The sequence below is a fragment of the Salvelinus namaycush genome, chromosome 21 (assembly GCF_016432855.1).
Source record: "Salvelinus namaycush isolate Seneca chromosome 21, SaNama_1.0, whole genome shotgun sequence".
NCBI lineage: Eukaryota > Metazoa > Chordata > Actinopteri > Salmoniformes > Salmonidae > Salvelinus > Salvelinus namaycush.
The window spans coordinates 45,894,456-45,910,451 of record NC_052327.1 but is presented as its reverse complement, the minus strand read 5'-3'; the positions used below and the strand labels follow the sequence as shown (position 1 = coordinate 45,910,451).

At 44.2% G+C, this 15,996-nt stretch overlaps 1 protein-coding gene across 1 annotated transcript in view; it reads right to left on the bottom strand.

Annotated features, from left to right (window-relative positions):
• Nucleotides 1-15,996, bottom strand: part of LOC120065928 (neural-cadherin-like) — a 107,775-nt gene that overhangs the window by 69,560 nt on the left and 22,219 nt on the right. The window contains exons 4-8 of the mRNA XM_039016969.1: nucleotides 15,454-15,658; nucleotides 13,947-14,058; nucleotides 8,938-9,187; nucleotides 3,475-3,617; nucleotides 1,070-1,242 (exon numbers count right to left, since the gene is read on the bottom strand). Of these exons, the coding sequence (XP_038872897.1) occupies nucleotides 1,070-1,242; nucleotides 3,475-3,617; nucleotides 8,938-9,187; nucleotides 13,947-14,058; nucleotides 15,454-15,658 (883 nt within the window). The remainder of the gene's footprint in view (nucleotides 1-1,069; nucleotides 1,243-3,474; nucleotides 3,618-8,937; nucleotides 9,188-13,946; nucleotides 14,059-15,453; nucleotides 15,659-15,996) is intronic.

Sequence of the window (15,996 nt, the reverse complement as noted above, 5' to 3'; positions counted from 1 at the left end):
GTGTGTGTGTGTGTGTGTGTGTGTGTGTGTGTGTGTGTGTGTGTGTGTGTGTGTGTGTGTGTGTGTGTGTGTGTGTGTGTGTGTGTGTGAATGAGAGAGAGAGAGAGAGAGAGAGAGAAAGGGGGAAGAATAAGTTGAAACTGATAGTTATAAACTACTCAATAGTCTATGTCTACTTTTGTACAGTACACATGATAGGACGGAGAATAGAGCAATGATATTCCTTTATTTGAAGGTCCACCACCGCATCAAACCTCAGCTAAACATTGCAACGCCCACCCTGTCTTTCCCTGGTATCCTGTTTACTTTATCCCTCGATGAGTCTGCCCCAGAGAGACCTCTGTTTAATTAACACACATACAAGTCAAATACTCTCTCAGAGTACCGTTATTGGACCAATAGTTACATTGCCTAATATAAAGCACCCCCTGACGCCCCACAGAGAGAGAGAAAGAGAGAGAGAGAGAGAGAGAGAGAGAGAGAGAGAGAGAGAGAGAGAGAGAGAGAGAGAGAGGGAGCGGGAGTGAGGGAGAAGAGCCAATATGCCCCACAGTAAACTATACATATTAGCAATATCAATGTCAAAGTATTAAAATATGAATCATAAAAAGCAAGGTAATTTTCAACATCAGGCCCGGGCTCTGGGTATTCAGGCATAAATATATATTTAGAAATATCAACTCGACACCTTCCAGCCATCCGCTGGACCGCATAGCTTCATGGACTTTATGAACACTTCTCAGACCTAATTAAGGAGGAAGTTAATTTGACACGTATAGTATATCATGATGATACAGTACTTTTTTCATCAATTAATTCAAATCCCTGTGGAATACCTAAAGATAGCATGGGTGGACGGCTGGACACACTAATCAGAGCTCTGGGGGAAACATAAGGGGATACTGTAGGGAGACAGGGGAAGTGAGAGAGAGTGAGAGAGAAAGACGGACGATCAGACAGACAGACAGACAGACTAAGACATTGAAGGCTACCTAGAAGACAATGTTTTTACTACTACTGTTGTGCTACTGTGTATATAAAGGATTCATCCACAAGGCTTTTTTCTCACCTTCTCAAAGATGGGTTTGTTGTTGTTGACATCATCAACGCCCACTATGACCCAGGCGGTGGCAGAGAGTGGGTGTGGCCCCCCGGAGGCGTTGTCGTCTGTAGCTGTTACATTGAGGACGTACTCCAGGCCCTGGAGTTTGGGAGCGGGGGTGAAGCGCAGACGGATCAACCCTAAAAATATGAGAGAACAGAGTACCATTACAACCGTAGCAAAGGACCCCACCTACTGTTGGGGGTATTAAAAAGTTACTTTTTAGTTTTGCTGCAGCCAGGTACATTGTAAATATGACTTACTATCTCACAGGGGGATGCCAAACAACACCCTCTAACCATAACTCATGTATTGAAATACATCTCTTAAATATACCCCTGATGGTACAGTTACATCCATTTTTAATCACATGTTTTTCTATTGCATTTCAGAACAGATCAACTTTTGAATGCCCCCAACTGTACTGTCACCCTGCTCAGCTGGGAAAAGGTTCTCATTCCCAAGGCTAGAAACCAGGCTGCACGCATGCACGTTTGATTATTCTCCCCTTGTCTTGCTTTTGCATAACAGGAAGGATGAAATAACAGATGAGAGGAGAACAGCATCTGAGTCAACTGTTCTCTCTGTCAACACCAACATCAATGGGTGCAGGATGAGCTACTTGTGATCTGGGGAAATCTTATTGAGGTAAAAGAGAGCGAGAGAGAGAGAGAGAGAGAGAGAGAGAGAGAGAGAGAGAGAGAGAGAGAGAGAGAGAGAGAGAGAGAGAGAGAGAGAGAGAGAGAGAGAGAGAGAGAGAGAGAGAGAGAGAGAGAGAGAGAGAGAGAGAGAGAGAGAGAGAGAGAGAGAGAGAGAGAGAGAGAGAGAGAGAGAGAGAGAGAGAGAGAGAGAGAGAGAGAGAGAGAGAGAGAGAGCGCACAGGACTTTTTGCTCTTGTTGTGGTATCACTCATCTCTCACTGTTCCTCCTGATTAAAGACAACAAGCATGCACCCAAATGGGGCAGGTGTTCTTTCACTCCACTCGTTCCGACTGTAGTCTACTTATTTCTCTCTCATTGTCTGTGGAGAAAGAGGTCTCTGCTTATACAGACAATGCATGTTAATCGAAAATGTCTAGACACAAAACTATTAATGATATAATATATTTCTCCGGTCTCATGTTGTTTTTTTCCATACTGTATGTTTCCACCAAAAAGCTGTTATAAATTAAACAACAAAGAAAATAAGAAAAAGAAGACAAAAAAATACACATTGATGTTCTGGTCTACCCTATTTAAAGCGCTCGCTTGAAATAACAGAATGCATCATTTCAATAAGACACAACTGTGGTGGCTCCCTGGCTATCTGTTCTCATATTAACCTACAGCTGCCTGCCTTTGGCATAATCTTTAAGATCAATGAGAAAGGGAGGACAGAAGAGAGGAGTAAAGAGGAGTAAACTCCAAGATGGGGGCTGGCAGTGTAGAAGCTGTAGATTGTGAGCTATGATTGAGCAACTCATGTGAAATTGAATTGAAAGGGTTGGTTGACAAATGTCACCAAGTCTGACAAATGTCCTGCTGGTTACGGATCAGAGGGTGAATAAAGAATGACAGATTGCACAGCCACAAAATACAGAGTACTCAGCAGAGAACTATTTTCTATATGAGAGAATAAACTACCCTGAACAAAAATATTAACGCAACATCAAATCAAATACATTGTATTGTCACATGCGCCGAATATAACTGGTTGGACGTACTGCCAAATTCTCTAAAATGACATTGGAGGAGGCTTATGGTAGAGAAATTAACATTAAATTCTCTGGCAACAGCTCATTGTGTTGTGTGACAAAACGGCACATTTTAGTGGCCTTTTATTTTCCCCAGCACAAAGTGCACCTGTGTAATGATGATGCTGTTTAATCAGCTTCTTGATATACCACACCTGTCAGTATGATGGATTATCTTGGCAAAGGAGAAATGCTCACTAACAGGGATGTTAACAAATTTGTGCACAACATTTGAAAGAAATTAGCTTTTTGTGCATATGGAAAATGTGTGTGTTCTTTTATCTTAGCTCATAAAACATGGGACCAGCACTTTACATGTTGTGTTTATATTTATGTTCAGTATATGTTGGGGGAACAAATGAAAATCCCTGGAAATACAGTAATGTAGTTCTTTATATTTATGACTTAATGACAGACTGCGCTTCTATTGAAATTGCTGCATTTTCATCAACCTTTAGTGTCAAAAGTATTGACACAGCATAAAATAAGTACAAATCATTCCACACACAACATAGGGCTCATTCTGTTAATAAGCAAGGACACGTATGGGCAAGAATTATACCTGTATATTAGGAGTGCTATGAAAGCCCAAGGAGAAAATGTAAAATGTAAATCATAAAATAACAAAGTAAGTGTCACCTTTCTGGCTGTCGATGACAAAGTTGCCCTCCTCGTTGCCAGCTGTAATTGAGTACACTATTCCATCACCATCCGGGTCCTTAGCAAGTACCGTGGCAACGAGTGTGTTGGGGCCTGCATCCTCGGAGACAAAGGTCCGATAGCTGGTGAGGGATAGGAGAAAATCATTATGTGTACAAAAACAATACAGACAATAGCACACAGGCCTGATTGCACAAACACATCAGATCAAATCAAATATAGTTTGTCACATGCACCAAATACAACAGGTGTAGACCATACCGTGAAATGCTCACTTACATGCCCTTAGTCAACAATGCAGTTCATGAAATAGAGTTGAGAAAATATTTACAAAATAAACTAAAGTAAAAAAAATAGATAAAAAGTAACACAATAAAATAACAATAATGAGGCTATATACAGGGGGTACCGGTTCTGAGTCATTGTGCGGGGGTACAGGTTAGTTGAGGTAATTTGTACATGTAGGTAGGGGTAAAGTGACTATACGTAGATAATAAACCGCGAGTAGCAGCAGTGTAAAAACAAAGGGCGGGGGGGGGGGTCAATGTAAATAGTCCAGTTGGCCATGTGATTAATTGTTCAGCAGTCTTATGGCTTGGGGGTAGAAGCTGTTAAGGAGCCTTTTGGACCTAGACTTGGTGCTCCAGTACCGCTTCCCGTGCGGTAGCAGAGAGAACAGTCTATGACTTGGGTGACTGGAGTCTTTGACAATTTCTTGGGCCTCTGACACTGCCTAGTATATACTGTAGGTCCTGGATGTCAGGAAGCTTGGCCCCAGTGAAGTACTGGGCCGTACGCACTACCATCTGTAGCGCCTTACGGTCAGATGCCGAGCAGTTGCCATACCAGGCGGTGATGCAATCGGTCAGGATTTTCTCCATGGTGCAGCTGTAGAACTTTTTGAGGATCTGGGGACCCATGCCAAATCTTTTCAGTCTCCTGAGGGGGAAAAGGTGTTGTCGTGCCCTCATCACGACTGTCTTGGTGTGTTTGGACCATGATAGTTTGTTGGTGATGTGGACACCAAGGAACTTGAAACTCTCGACCCGCCTCAATCCAGCCCTGTAGATGTTAATGGCACCCTGTTCGGCCCTCCTTTTCTTGTTGTCCATGATCAGCTCCTTTGTCGTATTCACATTGAGGGAGAGGTTGTTGTTCTGGCCCCACACTGCCAGGTCTCTGACCTCCTCCCTATAGGCTGTCTCATCGTTGCCTACCACTGTTGTGTCATCAGCAAACTTAATGATGGTGTTGGAGTCATGCTTGGCCACGCAGTCGTGTGTGAACAGGGAGTACAGGAGGGGACAAAGAATGCACCCTTGAGGGGCCCCTGTGTTGAGGATCTGCGTGGCAGATGTGTTTTTGCCTACCCTTACCACCTGGGGGCGGCCCGTCAGGAAGTCCAGGATCCAGTTACAGACTGAGGTCTTTAGTACCAGGGTCCATAGCTTAGTGATGAGCTTTGTGGGCACTATGGTGTTGAACGCTGAGCTGTAGTCAATGAACAGCATTCTCACATAGGTGTTCCTTTTGTCCAGGTGGGAAAGGGCAGTGTGGACTGCGATTGAGATTGAGTCAACTGTCAATCTGTTGGGTCGGTATGCAAATTGGAGTGGGTCTAGGGTTTCCGTGATGATGTGGTTGATATGAGTCATGACCAGACTTTCAAAGCACTTCATGGCTACCGACGTGAGTGCTACGCGGCGGTAGTCATTTAGGCAGGTTACCTTCGCTCTCTTGGGCACAAGGATAATGGTGGTCTGCTTGAAACATGTAGGTATTACAGACTCGGTCAGGGAGAGGTTGAAAATGTCAGTGGAGACACTTGCCAGTTGGTCCACGCATGTTCTGAGTATATGTCCTAATAATCCGTCTGGCGCCGCGGTCTTGTGAATGTTGACCTGTTTAAAGGTCTTACTCACATCAGCTACGGAGAGCGTGATCACACAGTTGTCCAGAACAGCTGGTGCTCTCATGCATGCTTCAGTGTTGCTTGCCTCGAAGTGAGCATAAAAGGAATTTAGCTCGTCTGGTACACTAGGCTCACGTCACTGAGCAGCTCGCAGCTGGGTTTCCCTTTGTAGTCCGTAATAGTTTGCGAGCCCTGCCACATCCGACAAGTGTCAGAGCCGTTGAGGGCATGGTGGGATTTCTTATAAGCGTCCGGATTAGTGTCCCACTCCTCTCCCCTTTAGCTCAGTGTGGATGTTGCCAGTAATCCATGACTTCTGGTTGGGATATGTAGGCACGGTCACTATGGGGACGAAGTCGTCGATGAACTTATTGATGATGCCAGTGACTGAGGTGGTATACACCTCAATGCCATTGGATGAATCACATAACATATTCCAGTCTGTGCTAGCAAAACAGTCCTGTAGCATAGCATCCACGTCATCTGACCACTTCCGTATTGAGTGAGTCACGAGTACTTCCTGCTTTAGTTTTTGCTTGTAAGTAGGAATCAGGAGGATAGAATTATGGTCAGATTTGCCAAATGGAGGGCGAGGGAGAGCATTGTATGCGTCTCTGTGTGTGGAGTAAAGATGATCGAGAGTTTTTAACCCTCTGGTTGCACATGTGACATGCTCGTAGAAATTAGGTAAAACGGATTTAAGTTTCCCTGTATTAAAGTCCCCGGCCACTAGGAGCACCGCTTCTGGGTGAGCATTTTCTTGTTTGCTTATGGCCTTATACATCTCGTTGAGTGCGGTCTTAGTGCCAGGGATCGGTCTGTGGTGGTAAATAGACGGCTACGAATAATATAGATGAAAACTCTCTTGGTAGATAGCATGGTCTACAGCTTATCATGAGATAGTCTACCTCAGGCGAGCAATACCTCGAGACTTCTTTAATATTAGACATCGCGCATCAGCTGTTATTGACAAATAGACACACCAGACGTAGCTGTTCTATCCTGCTGATGCACGGGAAAGCCTGCCAGCTCTATATTATCCGTGTCGTCATTCAGCCACAACTCAGTGAAACATAAGATATTACCGTTTGAAATGTCCCGTTGGTAGGATAATCTTAAAAATGTCTGTCTGTGTGCGGAGATGCACGCACGCATGCACACACACACACACACACACACACACACACACACACACACACACACACACACACACACACACACACACACACACACACACACCGTGTACTGTACAGACTGTATCAAGCACATAGTCAAAGAATCAGCAGACTGATTAGAGTTATGAGCCTGGCTTCGCCTGCCTCTTTGATTTAACCCCTACTCTGAACCGGCCAAAGACAAATGATCATGTTTGCTGGGATGTTGAACTCATTGAACAAATGGGCCTTTCACAGAGCCAGCCCACTCTGTGACATTTGATCAGTGCCTTTTAAAATGTCAACAGTGATTTGCTTGCTGTGTGGTGTTGGGAACTGGGATAGCCAAGCCAGGAACAAGAGACTAATAGACTGGTGAAGTGGGATGATGGGGTAGAGAGGCTTGTTCACTTGTTTGGTAGAGGATTGAAAGATGGAGAGAGGGTGGAGAGGGGGTTGGTGGGAAAGCCATGCTTAAGGGGGAGGAGAAAAAGCTTAAAAGTGAAATGACACGGGCAGTGATATGTGAGAGAGAGAGAGAGAGAGAGAGAGAGAGAGAGAGAGAGAGAGAGAGAGAGAGAGAGAGAGAGAGAGAGAGAGAGAGAGAGAGAGAGAGAGAGAGAGAGAGAGAGAGAGAGAGAGAGAGAGAGAGAGAAATAATAGACAGGAGTATAATGTAGGAGGGGCAGAGTTTGAGAGAGTGAGTTTAAGTTGACTCGTCAGCAGAATGCAAACCTGTGTGTGTGTTTGTTTGTGTGTCTCCGATGTGATTGATGGTTTTCAGAAGAACGCTGATGGGTGATTAATCTCCGCCAGCTGTGACAGTCGCCGTGGCAACATGAGTGACCTGCAATCTGTCACCCGGCTCAAAGGGCACTTCACGCGCCTCCAGACGGGACTGCTCAGGCATCTCTCCGCTGAGTATCACTCCTCCTATCCTCAATGTATCTCTTCCTCTTTCTCGCTAATCTAAGGAGACTATACCACACAAAACTTACCCTGTCTGTTAGTTCAGTCTGATACCTAACACTTAGACATGAGAGGGCATCTTAGATGTGCTGGCGCTCTAGCGAAGGTCTCTGGCACATGACTGACAGTACAAGACCTGAGTCACTCAGAAGAGTTAATGCAGCCAGCAAATGTGAAAATCGTCAAAACTGTCACCCTCCTCCCAGTCAGCTTTCCAAAAACACCTTCACCCACTTTACACATGGTTCGCTCATTTTGATTCTAAGATACCTGTATGGTATTACCTCTCAATTGGGTAGGGTGTAATCTGTGTGATGTTTGTTAGGTATAATTATGTGCAGTATATTGGGGTGGCAGGTAGCCTAGTGGTTAGAGCATTTGGGCCAGTAACTGAAAAGTTGCTGGATCGAATCCCCAAGCTGACAAGGTAAAAATCTGTCATTCAGCCCCTGAACAAGGCAGTTAACCCACTGTTCCCTGGTAGGCTGTCATTGTAAATTAGAATCTGTTCTTAACTGACTTGCCTAGTTAAATAAAGGTTAAATATAAAATATTAGTAACAAGTCTATCAATTGATCTTTTAAATCTGTCACTACTACTATATTATAGAAGAACACTTCACCATACAGCTAAAATGGGAGGACGGGAGAGGGATTATCCTGCTAAACTGGACTACTGATGGAGGGGTTTTCAGTTCAATACTGATGGAGGAGGAGGGGGTTGTAGTTCAATACTGATGGAGGAGGAGGGGGTTGTAGTTCAATACTGATGGAGGAGGAGGGGGTTGTAGTTAAATACTGATGGAGGAGGAGGGGGTTGTAGTTCAATACTGATGGAGGAGGAGGGGGTTGTAGTTAAATACTGATGGAGGAGGAGGGGGTTGTAGTTAAATACTGATGGAGGAGGAGGGGGTTGTAGTTGAATACTGATGGAGGAGGAGGGGGTTGTAGTTGAATACTGATGGAGGAGGAGGGGGTTGTAGTTGAATACTGATGGAGGAGGAGGGGGTTGTAGTTGAATACTGATAGAGGAGGAGGGGGTTGTAGTTGAATACTGATGGAGGAGGAGGGGGTTGTAGTTCAATACTGATGGAGGAGGAGGGGGTTGTAGTTCAATACTGATGGAGGAGGAGGGGGTTGTAGTTCAATACTGATGGAGGAGGAGGGGGTTGTAGTTCAATACTGATGGAGGAGGAGGGGGTTGTAGTTCAATATTGATGGAGGAGGAGGGGGTTGTAGTTCAATTGTTATTGTTCTGTATTTTGTTATGCTTTAGGGAGGGTAGCTAATGCTTTTGCAACAGCTAATGGGGATCCTAATGAAATATTAAAGTTCAGTATGGTCTACTGATGTTGGGGGAAGAGGTTATGGGGTTTGTAGTGTACAGTAGACCTGCATATTCCCTCACACAGTCTGGGAGAACTCTGGGGTCTGGTCGTTGATGTTGGCCATGCGGATGCGGATGGTGGCGGTGCCCGAGTGAGGCTCCTCCCCGTTATCCACAGCCATCACCACAAACTCATACAGGTGGTTGTGCCTCTCGTAGTCCAGACGGCCCGCAGGGAAGATGGTTCCGTGGGGAGAAATGCTGAAATCTGGGCTTAGAGTGTAGTAGGTGAGCTCCGCATTCAACCCAGAGTCACAGTCACTGGCTAACACTGCGGGAGAGGTACAGAAGGGTTGTATTTATTAGGCACCAAATCGAAGAAAAGGTACTGAAAACAAGAGGGGACTAGCTGAACATTTCCAATAAGAAACACAAATTTTGGTTTCCGTTGCAATATGTTTTTCTATGGTGTGCCCAAATGAACACAACCCTGGTCTCTAAGGTCACAGTCTGGAACAGAAATCTGATTCATCTGTTGGCATGTGTCGGCAGAGCTGCACGCTAGCATCTATTTATTACTGTAACAGCAGAATAAGGAATAACAGCAGAAAATTGATTTAAAATGTGATAAATAGAAACCGATAAATACATACGTTAGATGTACAGGGTGATACATTGTGACTCATTGTGAGCCTGTATAACCAATATAAATCAAAGTAAAGAGTTCACAGAATGTTCTATATTGTTCCAATCAAATCAAATTTGATCAAATCAAATCACATTTTTATTTTTCACATACTCAGAATACAACAGGTGTAGGTAGACCTTACAATGAAGTTGTCACATGTGCTCCCTCTCCGGCGTCTAGGTCACCAGGCTGCTCGTTATGGTGTACACCTGTCACCATCCTTACGCGCATCTGCGCATAATGACACTCACCTGGACTCCATCACCTCCCTGATTACCTTCCCTATATATGTCACTCCCTTTGTTTCCTTCCCCAGGCATTATTGTTTCTGTTCCAGTGTCATGTCTGTGCATTGTTCGTGTTTCTTGTTTTGTTTTATGTTGCATTTATTTATTAAAACACTCACTCCCTGAACTTGCTTCCCGAGTCCCACGTTATAGAAATGCTTACTTACAAGCCCTTAACCAACAATGCAGGTTTAAGAAAAAATAAGTGATAAGAAAGTATTTACTAATTAAACTGAAGTAAACAATAAATAAATACAAATTTAAAAAAGAAGAAAAAAAGAAGGAAAAATAAAAAATCAGAAAAATTACTAATAATTAAAGAGCAACAATAAAATAACAGCAATACTGGGGGATTTGAAAAGCCATAGTCAATCAATCAATAATATAATAATTATTTTAGCAAAAATGTTTATTTTTAATTTACAATCCGTGGAAGCTATGAGAATAGGAAGATTCAAATCTTTTGTGAAGCATCACAGCACAGTTGAAAAATATATGGCAAATAAAAATCCGAAATGGATGATGTTGGAAGATAGATGGGAAAGGTTGAGTGGAGCTGAAGGGTGGGACTAATAACAAGATAAACAATGTAGGGCATACGGGATCTGTGAAATGTGTATAGGTGCGGAGCTATTGTGAAATAGCACAGTTACAAGTGGAAATCAAACTGGATGGACAACAGAAATAGAGGAAGGACTAAGAACAAACAAGAGAGAACTATTATAAAGTAGACTGTGTCTGTAAAATGTGTATAAGATGTATAAATTGAAGGTAAAAACAGAAATGTTTATCAGTTTACTCCAATTGGGGGATCGGTGGTAGGGTTTGCGGGGAATAATAATAAAGGTATACTCTTTAAAAAAGTATGTATGTCTATGTAGGTATGTGTATGTATATATGTGTATATGTATGCATACGTGAATGGATATATATATTTACCCCAAAAAATATGGGGGATTGGAAATGATGCAGACAATTACATTGGAAGCAACATTCTTTCCGCAATATTAAGCTGATCCACCCCCCCAAAAAAAAAAAAAAAAAAAAAAAAAAAAAAAAACAATAAAATAACAGTAGCAAGGCCATATACAGGGGGTACTGGTACAGAGTCAATATGCGGAGGCATCGGTTAGTCGAGGTAATATGTACATGTAGGTAAAGGTAAAGTGACTATGCATAGATAATAACCAGAGAGTAGCAGCAGCGTAAAAATAGTCTGGGTAGCCATTTGGTTAGCTGTTCAGGAGTCTTATGGCTTGGGGGTTGAAGCTGTTAAGAAGCCTCTTGGACCTAGACTTGGCGCTCCAGTACCGCTTGTCGTGCAGTAGCAGAGTGAACAGTCTATGACTAGGGTGGCTGGAGTCTTTGGCAATTTTTAGGGCCTTCCTCTGACACCGCCTGGTATAGAGGTCCTGGATGGCAGGAAGCTTGGCCCCAGTGATGTACTGGGCCGTACGCACTACCCTCTGTAGTGCCTTGCGGTCGGAGGCCGAGCAGTTGCCATACCATGCGGTGATGCAACCAGTCAGGATGCTCTCGATAGTGCAGCTGTAGAACTTTTTGAGGATCTGAGGACCCATGACAAATCTTTTCAGTCTCCTGAGGGGGAATAGGCATAGTGGTGCCCTCATCACAACTGTCTTGGTGTGTTTGGACCATGACAGTTTGTCGGTGATGTGGACACCAAGGAACTTGAAGCTCTCAACCTGCTCCACTACAGCCCCGTTGATGAGAGTGGGGGCGTGCTAGGTCCTCCTTTTCCTGTAGTCCACGATCAGCTCCTTTGTCTTGATCACGTTGAGGGAGAGGTTGTTATCCTGGCACCACACTGCCAGGTCTCCAACCTCCTCTCTATAGGCTGTCTCATCGTTGTCGGTGATCAGGCCTACCACTGTTGTGTCATCGGCAAACTTGATGGTGGTGTTGGAGTCGTGCTTGGCCATGCAGTCATGGGTGAACAGGGAGTACAGGAGGTGACTGAGCACGCACCCCTGAGGGGCCCCTCTTGTTGAGGATCAATATTGCAGATGTGATGTTACCTACCCTTACCACCTGGGAGAAGTCCGTCAGGAGGTCCAGGATCCAGTTGCAGAGGGAGGTGTTTCTCCCAGGGTCCTTAGCTTAGTGATTAGCTTTGTGGGCACTATGGTGTTGAGCTGTAGTCAATGGATAGCATTCTCACATACAGTAGGTGTTCCTTTTGTCCAGGTGGGAAAGGGCAACAGAGATTGCGTCAGCTGTGGATCTGTTGGGGCGGTATGCAAATTGGAGATAATGGTGTTGATGTGAGACATAACCAGACATTCAAAGCACTTCCTGACTACAGACGTGAGTGCTATGGGTCGGTAGTAATTTAGGCAGGACACCTTGGTGTTCTTGGGCACAGGGGCTATGGTGTTCTGCTTGAAACATGTTGGTATTACAGACTCGGTCAGGGACAAGTTGAAAATGTCAGTGAAAACACTTGCCAGTTGGTCAGCGCATGTTCGGAGTACACATCCTGGTAATCCATCTGGCCCCACGGCCTTGTGAATGTTGACCTGTTGAAAGGTCTTACTCACATCGGCTACGAAAAGCGTGATCACACAGTTGTCCAGACCAGCTGGTGCTCTCATGCACGCTTCAGTGTTGCTTGCCTCGAAGCGAGCATAGAAGTCATTTAGCTCGTCTGGTAGGCTTGTGTCACTGGGCAGCTCACGGCTGTGCTTCCCTTTGTAGTCTGTAATAGTTTGCAAATCCTGCCACATCCGACGAGTAGTACAATTCAATCTTAGTCCTGTATTGATGCTTTGCCTGTTTGATGGTTCGTCGGAAGGCATAGCGGGATTTCTTATAAGTGTCCGGGTTAGAGTCCCGCTCCTTGAAAGAAGCAGCTCTAGCCTTTTGATCAGTGCGGATGTTGCCTGTAATCCATGGCTTCTGGTTTGGGCATGTATGTACAGTCACTGTGGGGACAATGTCATCGATGCACTTACTGATGAAGCCAGTGACTGATGTGGTGTACTCCTCAATGCCATCGGAAGAATCCCGGAACATATTCCAGTCTGTGCTAGCAAAACAGTCCTGTAGTGTAGCATCCGCGTCACCTGACCACTTCCGTATTGAGTGAGTCACTGGTACTTCCTGCTTTCGTTTTTGCTTGTAAGCAGGAATCAGGAGGATAGAATTATGGTCAGATTTGCAAAATGGAGGGTGAGCTTTGTACGCGTCTCTGTGTGTGAAGTAAAGGTGGTCTAGAGTTTTTTTTCCTCTGTTGCACATGTAACATGCTGGTAGAAATTAGGTAAACAGATTTAAGTTTCCTTGCATTAAAGTCCCCGGCCACTAGGAGCGCCGCCTCTGGATGAGCATTTTCTTGTTTGCTTAAGGTCTTATACAGCTCGTTGAGTACGGTCTTAGTGCCAGCATCGGTTTGTGGTGGTAAATAGACAGCTACGAAAAATATAGATGAAAACTCTCTCGGTAAATAGTGTGGTCTACAGCTTATCATGAGATACTCTACGTCAGGCGAGCAAAAATTGGAGACTTCATAAATAGTAGATTTCGTGCACCAGCTATTACTGACAAATAGATACAGACCTCCACTGTAAATTAAACTCGTTAAAGAAAAAATCTTTGTCCAGTAAGAAGGGGGGGTATTCGCTGTTCTGATATCCAGAAGCTCTTTTCGGTCATAAGAGGCGGTGGCAGAAACATTATGTACAAAATAAATTACAAATAATGCAAAAAACACACACAATAGCACAATTGGTTAGGAGCCCGTAAAACGGCAGCCATCCCTTCTGGCGCCATTGTATACTTTTGAGGACCTTTTGGGGAGCAACAATTGATTCCTATTCAAAATCCTATTTTCCCTAACCTTAAACCTAACTCTAACCCTTACCCTAACTCCAAACTACTAACCCTAACCGTAATTGTAACCCTAACCCTAAACGAACCACTAAGCCCAAAATGTCCTTTTTCCTTTTTTATGACCGGCCAAATGTCCTCACTTGTCTGAATTCTCCTTTACTATTCTTTAACTATTCTTGTGAGGACTTCTGGTATAGTAAAACACACACACACACACAGCACACAACACACACTAGGAAGACAGAGCTGCATTCTCATCTTACCTTGCAGGAGAGAGGTTGCTGTGGTGACTGTCTCAGAGACTCCATCAACACTGTAAATGGACTGGAGAAATTCTGGGACACAGTCGTTTTCATCCGTTATCACCACCTGGACCTGCTCAGGGGAAAGGAGAGAGAGAAGAGGGGGATGAGGAGGAAAAGAATATGGGGAAAGTTGGAAGGGAGGGAGACAAGAGGGAGAGGAGATGGGGAAATGAGAGAGAGACAAGAGGGGGACAGGTGACAGAGAAGAGAGGGAAATAAATGGAAAATTAGCAAGTCTTTCGCAACCCATAGTTCTACATCTAGGACACAGAAGTGGGACATTTTGTTAAGACTCTATATAATATCCTGCGGGTATAATGCTTTACAACTTGTTATAAGCGCGTATAAGCCTTTATAATGTCTTATAACAAAGCTTAAAATAGGTTATGTTTTTATGTATCAACATCTCAACTGACTCAAAATAACTGGTATTTCGTCAAGATCATTATGAGATGATAATAAGTCATTATAACGGAGTTATTGATGCTCATGACGTCTTATAATGCATTATGACTGCATCAGTACATTTTTCTCCTCCCAGTATGACATTTCAGTAAACAATAAGTCAATTGTTACTGAAATATCATACTGGGAGGAGAAAAACTAAATTGCACTTTAGTTTCTGAAAGTTGCCACCTCAACATTTCCTTTATCTTCCAGCTCATGAACTCTGCTTCTAAAATGGAAACCTAACTGTTCCCGACCTGTCTTTTTGGCAGAACTAGGCCATTAGCGCCTCTCTCTCTCTCTCTCTCTCTCTCTCTCTCTCTCTCTCTCTCTCTCTCTCTCTCTCTCTCTCTCTCTCTCTCTCTCTCTCTCTCTCTCTCTCTCTCTCTCTCTCTCTCTCTCTCTCTCTCTCTCTCTCTCTCTCTCTCTCTCTCTCTCTGTCTCTGTCTCTCTGTCTCTCTGTCAGAGTGTAAAGCGTGAAGCGTGAAGTGACAGCTGAGTAATAGCACTGAAAATAGCTGGAAAGGTTTCCTACAAGCCAACACTCTACGTCCAACAGACCAAGTCAGATATAAAGTTCTGTTTTCTATCTGAAATGGGTAGTGTGAAATAAATGTCTGACATGATAATTGGATGACAAAATCATTTACTAAATAATTGAGAAGGTTTAAATAAATTCTGGTAAGCAAACTGACTTCCAGCCTGAATTCTATAGGGAGATGGCTGTCTGGTTGAGTCAACTTCATGGTTGCTATAGCTTTGCTCGACACCTCGTGACAGTCTTTACTGTACATACAACACTTACACTGAGACATAGATAAGAAAGTAGTGTGACAAATTTCAGATTTAGGTGTCCAGACCATCCCTAGTTTCACAATGCCTTCCTTTCAAGTCCCGTTCTTCACTGGATCGAATGTGAGGAAGTCTGGAAATCGAGGCTAAACGCACACACACACATACACATACATCCCTCCTTTAACCCCACACACACCCCTTGCACACACACTCCATCACTAACTTCTATGGCGCTGCTGAGGCCCCCTGGACCCTCGCTGGCCCTGGCCATGAGGAGGTATCGTCTCTGGTCATTCTCATAGTCCAGCGTGCGGGTCAGGCTGATCTCCCCCGTCTCCTGCTGCATGCTGAACAGGCTGCTGGGGTTGATCAACAGGCTGTAGCTGATTGGCTCCTTCTGGAAGGAGATGGCCAACACCACCAGGAAGCTTAGAGGAGACAGAAATATGTCATTAACAGTATACTAATAGTATAGTGCTACAGTTCTGGACCAAAATAAGTGAAGTTGTGCCTGTTGTGGGACCAAGGATGTTCCCAATGTTGCTGTTTTCTCTGATGTCGCAATGTGTGATATTCTAATTAAATCCCTAATCCCCATACAGAGTTGAATTGCAATGTGTGTGCGTGTGTGCGTGTGTGCGTGTGTGCGTGTGTGCGTGTGTGTGTGTGTGCATGTGTGCATGTGTGTGGTGTGTGTGGTGTGTGTGTGTGTGTGTGTGTGTGCGTGTGCGTGTGCGTGTGTTTGTGTGTGTGTGTGTGTGTGTGT